Consider the following 18,487-nt stretch of genomic DNA (forward strand, 5'->3'; position numbering starts at 1 on the left):
ACTTCTAGGAGAAAGCTACATTAGAAAGTAGCTGAAAATAATTTTTCAGTCTCAGCTTCCTTGGTTTGACAGTAAAATGACCACAAGTCCAATCACTGAGTCAAAAAAAAAAAAAAATCAATCAAAACCCAGGAGGTTGTAGTGTCTTTAATTTTGGCATTGATCTTTATAAAGACAGACTCGGATGGGGAAAAACAAACAAACAAACAAACAAACCAGGAATAAAAGCACTTTTAAACACTGGAAATAAAGCTGGGTCAGCTGGTCGTGCTTCCAGATCCTGCCACCTCACTCACAAATCTGGTGTCTCTTAACCGTGTCAGAGAGAGAATGCCACCTCCTGTCCTCAGAGTCTCCTCTGCCCACTCTGGCGAGGGTTCCTAGCTTCCAGATCTCAATCTTGGCAGAAACCTGGGGCCAGGTCGGGGATGAGCAATCCCCTCTGCCTGCCCGCCCTGGCTCTGAGCCGCGGTCTCCCGCAGTTCCGCGTCTGCGCACGGCCGAGGGGCAGGAGCTGGGCCGGCCGGGGAGGTGCAGGGCGCCGCGGGAGCCAATGGGCGCGCAGGGGGGAGCCGGGCTGGCTGCGGCGGCCGGCGGGGCTCGCACTGCCGGGATGGACGGCGAGCGCCTGGCGTCGGGTTCCTCGGAGCTGGCGGTCGGTGAGAGCCCGCGGGGCGGCGCCCCGATCCCGGGTGGCAGTGGTTCCTGCAGCCTCATGCAGGCCGACGTGCTGGATCTGGACGAGGACGAGGACGATTTGGAAGTGTTCAGTAAGGTGAGGGCAGGGAACATAGCCGCGGCCGTGGCAGGGGCGGCGCGTCCAGGGAAAGTTCCAGGGTGACTCAACTCCCCGACGGATCCGGAGCTGGAGACGGTGCACACATCCAGAACCAGCCGCTCCCTCCTCCGCACTTTGACCTTCTCAGAGGCAGAACCAAGGCTTATGGAGTCTTAAAAGTTCTGATATTTTTACCCCCTTACTCTTTCCATTTTCCCTTCCTTGATAGGGACATCCCATCATGCATGGGCGGGTGGCCTGAAACTGCTCCTCCTCCAGGCTTCTCTCCTGAAGTCTAGGAGAGTGATTGCTTTACTGCAGGGGAGTGATTTGGGTTTACTGTTGTTAAGTGTGAATGGGAGAGTTGGGTCCCACCCTAGGAGGATCTGGAATCCTGTGACCATTGGGTGCAGAAATCTTTTCAGCAGGAGAAAGCCTGGTCTGCACTCCTGGCAGAGCTGAAGAGGCGTGTTTTTTTGTTTTTTTGTTTGTTTGTTTGTTTTTGTTTTTTTCTTGTTGTTATTTTGGGGGGGGCAGTAAACTGAGGTCCAAACCCTAACTGTAGCCTACGTATTTCCTTCCCATTTGCTTGGATATCTAGCCTCAGAGGCGCTCCCTGGCTAGAGTTATAATTGGAGAGAAATGGACTTTTGGGCATTAGTGGTTGACTTGGGTGCCTGTGGCCTGAAACTTGAACTTTCTGAAAGTTTGAAACAGAAATACCTTTCTTGTGGCACAATCCAGTGTAACAGTAGTTTCTCAAAGGTGCCACTAATGGAAGCCTTGAACTCAGTGGGAACATTGTTTCAATGACCAAGGCAGTGTGCAATAATACCCAGAGATGTTAAAACGGCCCACCTCTTAACTGTCAAACAGAAGTTAGCAAATAACCAGCACACTTGGACTCGCAGCACGGAACTCACAAACTTCATTTGAACTCGTTAGAGCCTAGGCGGTTCACCCAGTTGCATTCTCGGTTGACTTTGTATCACAGTTCCGTGTGCTTAGCCTTCCTATTTATTTAAATTCTAAAATTCGAATTGTTTGATGCTTAGTTTCAATACTGCTTTAAAAACGTGTGTGTGTGTGTGTGTGTGTGTGTGTGTGTGTGTGTGTGTGTGTGTGTGTGTGTGTGTGTGATGTGCTTGCGCCCTGGTGTACAGGTGGCAGTCAAACCACTGCCTGCATTCTGCCCTCTCCTTATTCCATGTGGGCTCTGGGGGATTGAAAACAGGTCACGAGGCCCTGCAGCAAGTAACTCTCTGTACTGAGCCATCCAATGGCCCAATACTGCACTCCCACCCTCATTACACACATACTTTGTTCAGGTCAGTGTGGAACTTCCAGAATAGAGGGAGTGGTGTCAAGATTGGCGGTTGTATATCAAAATCATCTGGAATTGCTGAAAACTTTCCAGGTAGCCTTTTCCCCTAGATTCTGCCCCATAAGCCTCCCTTGAGAATCCCTGTCTCAGTGAGTCACTGTGGTCTGATACGGAGTTCATTTGCTTGGGTCTATGGGAATGTTGGGGATTGATGGAATTACAGGTGTTCTAGGTGAGAAGAAAATGACAGGTTGCAGCCAGAAGCCCTGTGAATGGGCATCCCTTCCCAATTTCCTAAAGCACTATCAGAGTAAGGGATTCCATTCATCTGCTGGGATTTCTTTTTAAATGTTATTACTGGGAGTCCTACCCTACTCACAATGTTGTCCTTGTGGCTCTGTATTCTTTTAAAAAGCATGGGTTAGCTGGAATTGTGTGTTTCATGCCTGTTCACCCACACCTATACTACTTGCTGCTATATCACTTCATGAATTTGCTGCCTAGAGAAAGTTAAGAATTATGCCCTTAGAAGTTGAAAAGTAAGTGGGTAATATGGTTAAAGTCTAAAGAAAGTACCATCCTGAAAAAACATTTAGTTCCATGCTCATTCCAACTTTCAACCATTAACCACAATTAGACAAGAAAAATCATGAAAGTCTCCTCTGGCCTCATTCTTTCCAACATTCCTCTTCAGCCTCTCTTTGGAGCTCTACTACTGTCCCGCCTACTCCAGAATGGGGTCTGTCCAGGACTTGTGAGGCCAACTTTCAGTGCCCTTTACTTTTATAAGATGGCTAACATTTCTCCTTAGATTGTGAATGTATAGCTGATGTCCCTTTCTGAATCAACAAAAGAATAACTTTGACTGACTAAAACATTTTCTTCCAGAAAAACATGTTTTTCCTCCTCTTAGGAAAAACATGCAATATCTCTTTCTTCCTATCATAGTCTTGAAGCTTAGATGGCAAGATAGGACAAACACTAAGTGGCAACATACACCAGCAGGAATGGAAAGAAAAACAAAGTGGGGACCATTGAGTTTTGAAAATTTTACCAAGGAATAATTGATGCCAACTTTGAAAAAAAAAACATTGAAAACACAGCAGGTATTGATTTTAAAAAGTAACTACAGGTGTTGGAAAAGAGATCAGAGAACACAACCAACAACACAATGAGACAAAGTAAGAAGAAAAATACACAAATGACAGCAATCCTGTAAAAATTGTCTTAGCACTTGGCCACAAGGAGATGAAAGAGTAATGTTAGCAAAAAGAAAAGAGGCCAATTCTCTACTTTCTTTTGTATACATAGACCCATGTTATATGTGAGTGTTGTCTGTGTATTCATGTTTACATGTGCTTGTGCACATGGGGAACTGAGGTTGACATTAGTTGTCTTCCTGTTTCATTCTTCACCATGTACATTGAAGCAAGGTCACTCATTGAGCCCATAGCTGGCAGCTGGACATTCAGCTTACTTCAGTGAGTCCCTTTCTCTGTCTCTCATGTTGAATTAACAGGCAGGCCACTGCCAGCCCAACCCAACTCTTTTGGTACTGGGATCAGAACTCTAATACTCACATTGTCTGGCAAGCACTTTACCCGATAAGCCACCAGGCCAGTTCAAATTCTCTACCTTTAGGGGGAATATTCATCTTTTTTTTTTTGAAAATTATAATATACATAATTTTAACATATTTTATTATTATACACTATCACATCTAGTTACTTTTAGAGGTGTAATTTGTACCTCCAAATATAATTACGTAAATATGGTTTTAGAAAATAATAGACTAGGGATGGGGAGGTGTTTCAGTGGTTAAGAGCACTTGGTTCCCCTTGCAGAGGACCTGAGGTCAGTTCCTAGCATCCATGTGGGGCAGCTCACAACCACCTGTAATTCCAGGAGATCCTGGCCTCCATGGGAGTGTCCACACATATCCATGCACATGCTATTATGAATTAAGAATAAAATAAGTCCTTAGAAATGGACCATAAAGAGGTTCTAAAAAATAAGGACCAGGAATAGTCTAGTTTTCAGTCTCTAGCAAGGACATGGAATGGATCAATTTGTGTTTTGTTGATAAACGCTGGAAAGAAAGACATGATTAGTAGTAGCCAACATGTCTCATATGAATATGGAAATTGTAAGATTATTTATGATGTTTATTTTGATATTTGAGTTTGAAGGAAAAGACATTCCTATAGGAGAGGTTTTTCTTGAAAGATAATTGGTTATGTATTAAGAGAGTCAGCCTTTTCATTACTACTCTAGAAAACCTAAGGCTAAATCACTTTATGAATAAAAGAAGTGTACTTACCACAGGGAGCTAGAGGGTCGGGGCATGATAGGATTATCAACTCATTTGTGGAGAAGAAATCCTGTGAATGGCATCTTATGGATGGAGTATAGGGGAAGAAAGGAACCATCACATTATCAGACAGGAAGTTAAGGGACCCGGAGAGTCCCCAGTTTTATTTCATATTAAAGACCCTCTTGAAAGAACCCAGTCAGGGTCCCGTTAGTACTTCTTTAAACCCAAGGATCTCCCAGTTGATCCAACCTTCTATGGGTTCCATGACCCCCAGGAAGCACACACTGACAAAAAGTTCCTCATGCTGTTTTAAAACCACAGCAGTGATAGGGGGACATACTATCATTGTCAACAAATCTATCAAGTATTTGGAAGATATTCAAAATAAATACATAAATACATACGGAAATCTATATATTTCATGTTTGTTTCCTCAATCTTTGTTTTGTGTTAGATGTTCTATCAGTCATTACCCTGCTAAAAATCAGAATTTTTAAAAATTTCAAGTGAGATATTAATGCAGGAATTATTTATAGAACTTAGGGTTTATATTAAGGAACTATATTAAGGTCTATGTTAAGGCAAAGTCCAATGAAGCACTTAAAGTCTGATATTAACAAAAAGCCATTAGCATTTTTCTGCTCGAAAGGGATTATAGGTATAGAAACTGTGGAAGGCTGGAGTTGTGGGAAAATGGCCAACTAAATTTACAAAGTGACAGAGCTATTGCCACCACGGTTGTAGCAAAGTAGAGTGGCAACATGCAGCATGCCCTCCAAGTTCCCCTTTACCTTCCTTGGATAGCGTGTTTCCCCAAAGAAACTGCCAAGGTGACATCATCATAGGGGGAAACCTTGTAACATGCAGCTTGCAAATCAATGGATGCTGAGGTTGAAAATGAAGGATAAGGTAGTACAAAAGGCAGAGAGTGGCTTCAGATTACTTTGTGTCTCCCTTTTCTCCTGTTCATCTATGATGCAACCTACCATTCTTCTATCAGCAGTGGGATCTATGCCTCTCTCTCTCTCTCTCTCTCTCTCTCTCTCTCTCTCTCTCTCTCTCTCTCTCTCTCTCTCTCTTTCTCTCGGAATCTGGAGGTGGGGAGAGTGTGAGCATCTTGACCATTATGAGATGTTGCAAGTGGTGCTGCACCGGTTCCAAGGCCAGTTCATAAAAGGAACCACAGACTCCTCTTTGTCCATTGGGGCACTGTCTGCTTTTCAAAGCTATCCTGTTAGAAACACACCATAAGGCCTCCAATTGGTGAGGTTTCAATGAGGTCATTATCAGGGAAAATATACCCAAGGTATAATCTCAGTGGTTAGGTCCAAAAACAGTCTCCATTGCTGTTATTTGAAATCCTGGCTGCATTGATTAGAAAATTAGAAAATTGTTTCTCTTGGGATGGCCATCTGATGTCAATGACTCAGATGAGGAGAAACAGTAAACATGAGAATTTAATGAATGTTTCTGCTCCTCTTTTCCTAAGGCTTGCTTCTGTGTTGTGGCTCAGAGAGATGAGAGCAGAGAGGAGGAAAGAGGGAGAGAGGGTGGGAGGGTGGGAAACAGAGAGTGAGTGACTATAGAGCTGATCTAAGACTATTTATATTCCACCCCCTGGAAATTCCACTCTGTGCAGTCACAGCTCTTCTATGTAAAGTGCTCTTGTATTTTCTTCTCTAAGTGAAGGATGGAAAGAAAAGGATGAAAACCCCCAGGTTCTCTGTTTGAGTTAGCATATGTGATCAATTATAATATTAAAGGAGGAAACTTCAGACTAAGTCACAGGAGAGAACTTTTTATGGGTAAGCATTTCATATGGATTTTGGTGCCTGGAAGATCAATAGACACAAATGGCACAGTACTGCATCTAAGCAAATGTCACTTTTCCAAGGTCACAAGGAGTATTGACAGTGCTATAACCTGAACTGTCTGTGCCTCATCTGAGGATGTTTTACCCTTCTTCTTTGACAGTGCTGTGGGGGAGGCATTGATAGACTGTCTTAGAAATGGCCAAGAAATGCTGTCTCATCTACAAATTCGGATACTGTATCTAATCTCTGGAAGCTGTATTAATGTAGATGCTGAGAAGCTGTAGAAGTTTAGTTGAGAACCAATACCATTATCTTCTCCTGATACTGGAGCTGACAAATTTTGCCACATGGTGTGTGTGTGTGTGTGTGTGTGTGTGTGTGTGTGTGTGTGTGTGTGTGTGTGTGTGTGTGTTCTACCACAGTTGTGTTTGGTTGACCTTGGCTGTGAAGAAAGTCTTCAGATGAAGCAAAGTTCTTATTTCAGGAAAGACTTTGGTTTGTTCTTTACCCTTTAGAATCATTATGGACTGGGTAGGTTAAATGTTTGCTGTTTGAGGGGCACAACCGGGACCATAGGCCCAAAAATCAACGTAGTTTCACTCCATTCAAAGTTGAGTTTTCTTGTTATAATTTCTGAAATGAGGAGGATTAATTAGTGCCAGCCTGAGTCCTGTCCCTAAAAATGTTAGTGCCAGCCAGATGACTAATGGTCCCAGAGGAAAGCAGGGTGTGACTGTTGAACTATCCCTTTCCACAAGTTCGAGAGGGTTATAATGTAATTTTAACAAGCTAAATCCACTGAAAGTGCATTGGGAAAGAAAATCTTAAGTTGATGGTTCTTCCCAATCCTTCAATTTAAAGCCCATGGTGAATAACATCCCTCCCCTCCGTGCACTAATTCTCAATGTATCTCCTTCAAGCCTCTTTTTTGGGGGGTGGGGGAGGAAGGATTTGTTTTGGCTCACAGTTAAGGAAGGATACAGTTCATTAGGGTGGGAAAACATAATGGTGGGAGCATGAGGTGGCTGCTTTCATTGTGTCTGCAATCCGGAAGTGCAGACCAAACTGTTCTCTTTTCCATTTAATTTCCTGCTGTTTGTGTCATAGTTCCCGAGGAATCTAGGACACACTGCCCTGCATTTACCTTGCATTTATGCACTACTCAATGACCATATCTGCCCATATGTATGAAATGATTCTCCTCGGTTCTATCCTTTCTCTCCCATTTTTCATGTATATACATGTTTTTGCATGTGTGTAAGTATGCACATGTGTGTATGTGGAGGCTCTAGGTTGATGCTGGGAACCATCCTTGATTGTCCTTCTGCCTTATTTCTTGAGATAGGTCTCTCAAACAAATCCAGAGCTCATTCGTATGACTATTCTTGCTAGCCAGTTTTCTTTGGGGAATTACCTGTCTCTGTTGGGATTACAGTTGGCCTTCTGTGGCCACCCAGCATTTATGTGGGCTGAATTCCAGTCATCTCACTTACAAAGCAAGTCCACTCACTTAATCACTGAGCCATGCTGCAAACCTGGTTTTATCTTCCTGCCTTTGGAATTAGTGCTGCTTTGGGCTCTCACTGCCCCATCTGAGTAGTTACTTCCTTGGTAGCCTCTAGGAATAATGGCTAGAGCCCTAGAGTGTTTATTACCCTCATCTTCTGCCTGTCTTGTATTGAGTGTGCTTACATACTTGGAAGGGTGGTGAGCTTCTGGTCAAAGTTCTTGATGATCAGAACCTGCATTAGCTTTGCATTTGTCTCTGTCCCTTTAACTCGATGCACTTCAGATCAGAGGCATATCGTATGCGCTGTTTAAAATGCAGCATCTTAGAACACATTCCAGAAAGGATGACTCAGAATCTTCTGGAACAGGATTCTCTAGTGGTGATCTAGGTCAGTTTACTTGCCACTCATGAACTGACTCTAGTGTTTTACTTCTGTATAATTATGATTGGAGCAACACAATGAAATCCTTCTTGCTATTTATGGTGCGGCTTAGAACTACCTCCTATTAGAGTTACTCTTCTTTCCATACATACAGTTATTTTCTTTCTGTTCTGTGCTCTCTGTGACACTGTTGTGAATGGTCAAATATCAATATATTCTGCCTTATAAATAGATAATTTTTCTTCTCTGTAAAACTTTCGTTGCTTGCCCATTTCCAAGAACCTAAGATTATTGAAGGTAGGGGAGTAAGACAATCAAATACACAATATTTGGTATTTAGTATGCATTGCATTTGCAAATGATATGGGCCTTGACATTTTAAAATTTATAAACCCAATTATTAACAATAATTTGCTAATGATCTGGGTTTCAGTAAAGGCCATTTGCATTATGTTGTTCTTTCCAACTCAGATACCAAACCAAGTAGAAGGAAAACAAATTAGTCTTAATCAGTGGTGATTAATTGTTGTCAGATGACAGAGAGATGGGTTGAGACTAGATCCTGGATAAATCCCCTCTTTGTGTTGTATGAGAAGAGACAAATGCAAGGTGTATTCATGGCAGCCTATTCTCTGTTCTTGAGAAAGTAAGTCACTAACACCCAACTCAGAAGGCCTGGTTAGAAGGCTGGAAGGCAACTCTGGGAGGAAAGGAGTAAAATGGTAAGGGCTCTATAGTTTGCAGAGCAAATCTAAAGGCTGGGTGGGAAAGCAGGTGCAGAGAAGGGAAGGGACAGCAGCTCCTTTAATGAGGCTCAAATGTTTGTTCCTATCTTCTTGCTCCACAATCATGAGAAGACTATTACATATATTTTGGTAAGCTGTCACCAACATTGTTTAGACCCCAAAATCTAAAAAGAATATCTTATCCTCTGTAGTTTTCTGTCTTTATCTTTGAGAGACTTAGTGATGTTCCCTGGCACATCTCTGAAGTGACAGCCTATTGCAGTTTTCCAAGTGGCTAGAGGGATTATGAGGAAACTCAGCATTCCTCTCTTTCATGTGTTTATTTGTATTTTCTGAAGAAGATTCACAAGTAAGCATTAAGCACTGACATAATTGTTTTTAAGATCTCCCTATAAGTTGGTGAAGAATCATGTCATGAAAATGAGTTGCCTATTTTAAACAGAATATTTGATTAACTCTGGTAGTGTATTTATCAACCATGATGTACAACACAGTGTTACATGTATATAGATAAAAAGGAAAATAGTATTAGCAGATACATAAAATCACTAGAACACAATAGGATCAGAAAATTAAACCAGTAGTACTTAAAATTAAAAATAATATTTTAATCAATTTATAATTTTAGATTTTATTTATTTATTATTATTTAGTGGGGGGGCATAGGTGCCTTTGGTGACCAGAAGAGGGCATCAGATGCCATGGGCTGTTGTTAGCTGTGAATCTGAGTGCTATGAACTGATTTTGGTTCCTCTGGATGAGCATACATGCTCTTAGCTGTTGAGCCATCTCTCTAGCTCCTTTGTTTTTAATGTTTACTTCACAAAGTGCTCATATTCGATGTGTTCCCTCTTTCCTTTCAAAGGCCAACTTTGTTGAGGTATATTTTACGTACACTAAAATTTACTCATTGTTGTGAGGAAGATAATTTCTTATGTCAATTAATTAAGTCATACAGTCAACGTAAACTGTTTTAGGACATTTTCATGTTCCTAATAAAATCTATCATAACATCTAGCCAAATCCATCTACTAATCTACTGTACTTTTGTCTTCAGAGGCTTCTTTCCTCAGATTATTTCTTATTCATAGAACCATACTCTATATGGAATTTTATATCTGACATCTCTTATTTGGTACATTTTTGTTTTGTTTTATTTGGAACAGGGTCATTCATACATCTCATGCTGGCCAAAGACTATCAGTTCTTCTGACTCTGCCTCCTGAGTGCTGAGATTACAGGCCATGGCACCATGAATGTAGTATTTGGAAGTACATTTTTATTCATAGTTTAAAATTATTTATTTTTTAATTTAAATTAGAAACAATCTTATTTTATATATCAATCCCAGTTCCCTCTTCCTCCCATCCTCCCCTGTCCCCTACCTACCCCATCCCATCCCTCTTCTGCTCCATAGAAAGAGTGAGGCCTTCCACAGGGGATCATCAAAGTCTGTCCCATCATCTGGGGCAAGGCCTAGGTCCTCCCATGTTTATCTAGGCTGAGAGAGTATCCTTCTATGGGAAATGGGCTCCCAATGTCCATCTATACACTAGAGATAAATACTGATCCACTACCAGAGGCCCTATAGATTTTCTAGGCCTCCTGACACCCACATTCAGGGGGTCTAGTTCTGTCCTATGCTGGTTTCCAAGTTGTCAATCTGGGGTCCATGAGCTCCCCCATGATCAAGTCAGCTATTTCTGTGGGTTTCCTCAGCCTGGTCTTGACCCCTTTTACTATCAATTTAAATTTTTGTTAGATTTTGATTTGTTTTAGGCAAGGTCTCATGTAGCCCAACCTGAGAACTCAGAATTCTTCTCCTTCTTCCTCCTCTGTGCTGGAATCCCAGGCCTAGGCCATCATTCCAGGCCACATAGGTGTTTTTATTGTTATGCTATGAATGGTAGTCGTGTGTGTGTGTGTGTGTGTGTGTGTGTGTGTGTGTGTGTGTGTGTGTGCGCGCGCTTTAAGAAGGGAAACAGACATTATTTAAGATGAAATCTGAAAAAATATAAAGTCTGTTTCCAATTAAAATGGAAACATTGCTATTTTGGATCAAAAAACATGTCGAATTCTTGGCTGATGAGTCTTCAGAATCAAAAAGAAAAGAAAAAAGAAAAAAGAAAAAAAAAAGAAACAAAGAACCTCAACTGTTTTTCTTGTACAAAACAAAGAACCCCAGTTGTTTTTCTTGTACAAAGACTGGGATAGTTAAATGTGGATGTGCGTTTTAACTCCTTGAGCATCTTTGGTTTTCACTAGGGTGTGTCATAGCACAGCAATCTCAAGTTTCTAACAATAAACCTTTATTCTGTGCTTGTGACTCTGTCAACACTGAACTGTGGCTCTCTGATAGGCTTTGAGCCTGCCCTGTTACTCCACATCATTTTTAGTCCATGCTAAGTAAGCGACTGATAACTGGGACATGCTGTTCTTGTGTCAGAATGGAAAGATCAAGTACAATAATGGTAATGGGCAATGCTTCTGGAATCTTCTGTTCAGATTCATCCCACTGTCCAACAGTCTCTGTCAGACCTCTTGATTGTTCTTCCTTCCCCAGAAGGGCACTACAGATTGCCTGGCAATTAGCAGGTGGTATAGTCCTATCACAGGAAGAATCCTACTACCCAACTTTGGTCCTGTAGAAAACTTTTAAGCAGTTAATACACCATGTCTTTCTGAAGAAAGAAACCCAGATTTGTAATAAAATATTAAGTATTTTTAAAAAGGAAAATTTCCCATTATGTAATGCATCATGTATGTGTAATTGAGGATAATTGTAACTGCATTGGTTTTATGATTAATTGCATCTAGTTTGGCTAGTGTCCATTCATAGTCCCAGTAAGACCACATTGAATACACAGCTACTCAGCAGGGTGTAGCTGTGTAACTGATATCTTGCTTTTGGATTTCAAGGGCACTGTTTATTCTGGAGTTCACTTCTCACTCACAAAGACACAAAGATGTGAATACCTGGAAGTCTAATTCTGTATATTTTCAACTGTTTTTATTGGTTATTCCTTCGTGAAAACCCATTATCCATCCTTGCATCTCCAGTCTGCCCCTCCAGTATTTACCTTTTTTTCCCCCTTGGGCTTTCTGATCTCTTTACTGTACTTCTCCTGCCTCAGTACTGTACACAACAACTTCACAGTGCCTTCTTAAAGCCCCCCTCCTCAAAGACAGCTTTACAGCACTCTTCATGCTCCTTTACCTCCTTGTTCCCTAGCAAGGCTCCTGTTTCACTAGAACCTATTCCTCACTTCATTGATATTCCCGTTTTTGTTTGTTTTGTTTGCCAGTGTGTATAGACAGGGTGTCACGAAGAACTTCAGGCATGCCTTACACTCCATCTGATCTTTCTAAGTGCTAGGATTACAGTTGATTGCAACCATATCTAGTTTACAAAGCCAAACCAAATCATCAAAGCTTATCTTTGCATCACAGGGAAATGGTCTTGTTCCTCTAGGGTTCATTTGCTTACATTTATAAACAAACTGATTACTTCCTTCCCACCCAACCAGCTATGATACAAACTTCATGAAAGCTGAAGCGCCCCCATTATTGGCCACTGTTATTTCTTCAGACAGACACAGAATGGGTACTCAGTGAACATTTAGTAAATGAAATAAAGCTATGATAGTAGTTTTTTTTTGGTAGTGACAATGGTTATATCTTATTAGCTCTGTAAATTTTAATATTACACTACAACAAAAAATTGGGTGGCAGTTAAATGACATTTACCTATATCAGTTTGTTGAGCGGATTAAGTAAAATAATACACACAATTATTGCTCTCACTTAGGAAGCTCAGTGTTCACTATTGTGCTGTATAATCATCTACTTGAAATTTGTAATGGGATCTTCTGAGAATCATACAAGTATATTTCAATATTACTTCAGCTTATGTTTTCTTAAGAGTGTATATTGTGGTAGTGGTAATGTATTGATCATCTAGTTGGAGATATAAATGTGACTACTTAGTTCCATATGGGATATAACAAAATTTTCCATGTAGTCAGAAGAAGCCCTGTGGGGATAAAATTTAGGATGCAGGGTTCCTTTAATTTAAAGTAAGTAGAACATATATTTCTCAGTTATTATTGAGAAAGACTCCAAAAAAATCTGTGAATGTTTCCTAAATGCTGCACCTCATGCATAATTCCCTTTTCTGAGTGAGTCATTTTGTGTAAAATATATGAGTTTACTTAGAATTACTAGGGAATGAAAATATTGAGTGTTTCTATTTGAGTTATCAGTTGGTTTTTCTAGTGTGTGTATTAGCATATAATAAGTCTCCCCAGAATGATCTATAAATGTGTGACATCTCGGCCCTTTCCTTGGAAAATGTCTGTCAATGCCACATCTTTGTTTGGTGGACTGTTTTTACTTTATTATGTTATAAAGTCCATTTTATCCATGACTGTTAAGAGCACATGGGCTGTGCTAGAAACAGTTCTGCCTACACACCCCAGTTGAGTGTACAGCATTGTGCAGCATTTTGCCTGTAGAATTCATACTGTCAACCTCTTTAGAGAAGTTCTCGTTAGAGAATTTTCCTGGCTTATTCTCTTTCCAGTTAGTCATCACTGAATTCACAGTTGGAAAGTTGGCTGATGTTTCCTGCCTGCATCCAATACCCCAGACTGGCTTTAAAAAAAGTCATTTCAGTAGGCCTGTTATCATGTGCAGACTTAGCGTTCCTGGTGCAAATATCTTTGAAATGATAGAGAGGCTATGTGTTAACTGAAGCACACATGTGGATGCCAATATTAAAAAGACAGAAACAAACAAACAAAAAACCCTCCTAATTTGTATTTGTAAATTCTATGAGAAAACTAGTAGATTTTTTTTCTAATCAAGACTGTAACTGTATCATACTTAAATATACTTTTTTTAAAATTTTTTTTCGAGTGAGTTTTGTGCTGAAATGTAGCTAAGTGACTGATTACTTGCCTAGTATAAATAATGTCATGGGTTCAATCTCACCACTGCAAAAGATAAGAAAAATGAATTTAATAGTATATTCCATTGCATTTAAGATAAAGTTTACATATCAGGTAGCTATAACATAAACAAGGGTAGATGCAGTTGGACTCATTTTGTAAGTAAGGTTTATTAGAATACGGGCTTGTACATTAATTTATATATTGTCTGTAAACAATTTCATTATAGTGGCCAAATTGAAAATATTTTAACAGAGAACAGAAAGCTTCAGAATCCCCAAAATCTATGTTTTGTCTGTTAGTGACAAAGATAATGTATATAACACCTTCAAACACACATTTGTTTGAAAGTCACATTTATTATTTATTTATTATCTTCTCCTCACTGCCCTTCCATGATTCAGAGTAAAATATGACTTTTCTGAGAATTTGTAACTGAAAACTTGAAAGCCAAGGGAGGGAGAGGGAACTGGGATTGATATGTAAAATAAGATTGTTTCAATATTTGAAACAATCTTATTTATATATATATAAATATCATATATATATATATATGATATATATATATATCTCCAAGTAACTTGACCAAATTTACAACTCTGACTAAATTTGAATTGAGAATATCTCTGCCTGACTGTGAGGATTTTTCTTTTAATGTACTATTTCAAAATCTTTATGTGTTGCTATGATATAATACCTGTGATTGATCAATTTATAAGGAAAAAAATCATGGATGTGGAGGCTGGCTATTCTGAGATCAGGAAGCCCTATCTATCCAGGGCATCTTGCTGCTTTAGTTCATGATGGACATGGAAGACCCAGTTGGCCTGTGACAGCATAATGCAGGCAGCAAAGCACTGAGTCCCTTCTATTACCCTACTTTGCAGAGAACCAATGTAGCCTTGAGAGAACTGTAGGAATCTATTGACAGAGCAGTGTATGGACTGGTGTGGTGGCTCAGCAGATTAAACGACTTTGCTTTTGGAGTCTGACGATGGAGTTCAATTCCCAGAGCCCACACTGGGCAGAGAGAACCAGCCCCTAAAGGTTGTTCTTTGACCTCCACACCCAGGCTGCTGTGTGTGGCCCCACCCTACAATAAGTCTAACATTTATAAATGGTAGAGATATTTGTGGCCTTCCTACTGTGGGGTGCCAGTTGATAGATGACCTTTCTAAAAGACTGAAAACAAGAAATTAAACTCCAGAAAATCAGGATCTCGTTGCCTTTCAATATCATCACACCATTAATTAAATCTCTGCAGGAGCTTGGATAGAGACAAAGCAGACTGTAATTACATAGCATGTTTTGTTTTGTTTTCTTTCTCCAGGAAGGAAAATTGTGTCAAGGAAAATTATGCACAACTGTCTTTGTTCAGAATGTTACTGTAGTGCAAGAAGCCCAAGGGGATGCAATCATATCCAAGGCAGTACTGTTAAGACATTAAATGATGAAAGAAACTGAGGAATGGATAAATGAATTGTGGTATATGCTTGCAAGGATGTATACACTACTGAGAAATGGAAATTATGTCAAACAAGATTAGAATGTTGTGTGCTCTGTTACAGAAAATGGCAGTGGTAGCATTTCCTCCAATCACATCTTCAGCAGTCTTCCTGGGCCCGTCTCCTTTATTTTTATTATTATTATTATAAGCAGGCAGATTGGAAGGATTTGTAAATCAAAACACAGCTGGCAAGCCTAAATTTAGGTCTATCACGATGAGTGTCCCTCTTTACCACAGCTTCTCAAACTCCTTCTACTTGATGTTGCTTTTTTTTTTTTTTTTTTTTAACCAGATGTCTCTTGGTGTTCGTGTTTCTCGTGCCTCAGCAATTTTATTCGCATGGCCTTTTCATGCCAGTATTCTGATTTATCACACTTCTCACACTGATTTCTCTTCCTCCTCTACTTGTAAAAAGAAAATCGTTGTTTGCGCACAGATGGTGGATGTGATTTAGCATTATCAGAGCAATTCATGTTATATTCATGAGAGATCCCGAGTAGCTTGTTAGTGAGGGATATTAAGAAAGGACACTGCTTGGAGAGGTCATGGCTCACCTTTGAATGTATTTCTGTTAGTGTTTATCTTCTGAACATTCAATTATTGACAAGCCCTCCTGGATTTTAAATTTTAGTTTGGATTTGATTTATTTCAGTTGGAAACTAGGAGAGAGCTGGAAGCCCCTCCTAGGAATCATTACTGGAGTTGGGTATTAACCCACAAAACAGGAAAAGGATGGACCAAGGATGACACTTTATCATTGTGTCTTCCTTCCACTCTTCCCACCATCCTCAGGCTTTCACTATGTTCAAAGGTATGTGCAGAAACACTGTTTTAGTTTGCTAGTGCTGCTATAACAAATTATCAGCAGACTGGACATGTCAACAACAAAAAATGGTGTGTTCCCAGATCTGGAGTAAGTCTTTCTTCTTGGGCTGTGAGGAAAGTACCTATCCCATGTACCTCACCTGGGCTTATTCATAGCTATCTTTATGTTTCTTCCTCTTTTTTTTGACACTATGTTTTCTCATTTTATAAAATGCCTGTTACAAAAATACCAGTTATATTAAATTAGGTGTCACTTTAATGAACTTATTTTACTATTAAAATATATTTTTACTGTCTTAATTGTGTGTGGGATATTGTGTGTATGGGGGGGGGTTGGTGGATGAGGGTGGTGAGGTGGGTTCCCATGGAAGCTAGAGGTATTATATTCCCCTGGAGCTAGAGTTCCAGGCAGTTAAGAGCCACCTACTGTGGTTACTGGTGGCTGAACTCAAATCTACAACATCAGTGCAGGTACTATGGGCCAAATGAACTTATTTAAACATAAGTAGTTCTAGAAAGACCCTGTCAGAGGTACAGAGACAGCTCAGTTGTCCAAGTGCAAGGACCTTAGTTTTATTCCCCAAAACCTATGCATGTTTACCAAAACAAAACCAAAAAAACAAAAAGGAAGAAAGGAGAAAGATAGAACAAACGGTAGGAAGGAAAAAAGGAAAGAAAAAAGAAAGGAAGGAAGCGAGGAAGGAAGGAAGAAAAGGCTAGGTCTGGTTACATGCATAGAACTAGGGAGATAAAGGCAGGTCCTGGTGCTCCCAGGTCAATCAGCCTAGCTTCCTTGGAGAGGTCTGAGACAAAGAGAGATCCTGACTAAAAGGAGATAAATAACTGCTGAGGAATGCTACCTACTCCCCTGTCCTCTGTCCGCCAGGGGTATTCACACTCTCAAGCACATCTGTATCCCACATAAGTACATACACACATACATGAAAAAGCATAAACACACAAAGAGCCTCTCATTAAATAAAGTCACATTCAAAGGTATGAGGTATTGGTCTTCAATATATGAGTTTGAAGGATTTGGGTGTGGAGGAAGCATAAGTACAGAAACAGTTAAAGAACCAAGAATAACAACAGGAAAAATTGCATTTAATTTGTGTCTGATTTGGCCATCCCAATACATTCATTTTGGGAATTGCTTAAATGTTCTCTCTATCAGTGAGTGGACTGTTGCTTTTGAGTAAATACAGAACACAATGACTTTTAATAATGTGCCAAATTTTCTTCTTCATTATATATTCAGATCTTGGTTTGTGTGTGTGTGTGTGTGTGTGTGTGTGTGTTTTCATTGTTGAAATGGTATTAAACATAATTCAAGTAGAGATTTGTCCCAGAGATTATGTCCCTTCTGCTGTCATGTCTAGGAGAAAAAAAATAAAAAAGCTTTTTTTCCCAATGCTTAAAAGACTGTCAGATAATGTGCATGCATGTTTCAAAGTTGAGAGAGAGTAAGGGGGAGAGGATAGGGTCAGGAATGGTGGAGGTGAATCCTTTGTTAGAGGACCCATAACCCAAAATCACCAACCGCAAAAGGTTAAATAGGTTAATTGCTTCTGTGTATCTTCCGAACACTTATTTCCCTCAGTTATTTATGTCAGTGCACATCCTTTATGTAATGTCAGCATTTTTTTTTTCATTTTCGTGGGGGCAAACAAATCTAAAACACACTGGATAGCTGGGAGTGTTTATTGAAGTTTTAGGAATGTTTTTGAGGAATTCTTTGTAACTTAAATCCTTCTACTGAAATCATCCATACAATCTAAATTTTCAGCCTGTAATTTTCTTCCTTTGCTGGATATAGAAGCATATTTTTATGACACCACACTGTATTCAACGGAATTATGCCTTCATAAACCAACCCAGATCCTTCCCACTCTACAAAAGGCTGCATTTTAAGCAGAGGAAATAGAACACAAAATTACGCAGTGGGTAAAAGAAGTGGGCGGTGGTGAACAGAGTAGGTTAGGCACAGAAGAAGCAGGGCATGGGACTGCATGCAGTGTCAGGGAAATTGAAAGGACATTCGCCTACCACATTAAAACTTGTCAGTTTAGAATACTACTATTTATATAGGATGGTTTGTGAGAGAGATTTTTGTACATACTTGTGAAATATTTATTTGGCAGCTCTAGATTCTGTTAATGCTTCTTAGGATTCTATTATGTAGCATTCCATAACTGTTATCCTTTTTGTTGCAATACTTTAATTATTATTATTATTATTATTTTTTGGCCATGTAAACCTCGATGAACTGAAAAAAGAAAACTATCCAAATGCAATAGAAAGTCACTTGCCACATGGCCCTAGACAACTGTCTTAACAA

General features: G+C 39.9%; 1 protein-coding gene across 4 annotated transcripts in view; it reads left to right on the forward strand.

The window, feature by feature from the left end:
* The first annotated feature begins 568 nt into the window (after positions 1–568).
* The window catches only part of Snx7 (sorting nexin 7), an 83,727-nt gene continuing 65,808 nt past the window's right edge, over positions 569–18,487 (forward strand). For 2 of the 4 annotated variants that reach the window (XM_027395602.2, XM_027395603.2), the window contains exon 1: positions 569–775. In XM_027395602.2, the coding sequence (XP_027251403.1) occupies positions 614–775 (162 nt within the window). In that variant the 5' untranslated portion in view covers positions 569–613. Of the gene's footprint in view, positions 776–16,023; positions 16,136–18,487 lie in introns of those variants that run through there. The other 2 variants (XM_027395601.2, XM_027395604.2) reach the window with 2 other exon arrangements.

Source organism: Cricetulus griseus, assembly GCF_003668045.3.
Source record: "Cricetulus griseus strain 17A/GY chromosome 1 unlocalized genomic scaffold, alternate assembly CriGri-PICRH-1.0 chr1_0, whole genome shotgun sequence".
NCBI lineage: Eukaryota > Metazoa > Chordata > Mammalia > Rodentia > Cricetidae > Cricetulus > Cricetulus griseus.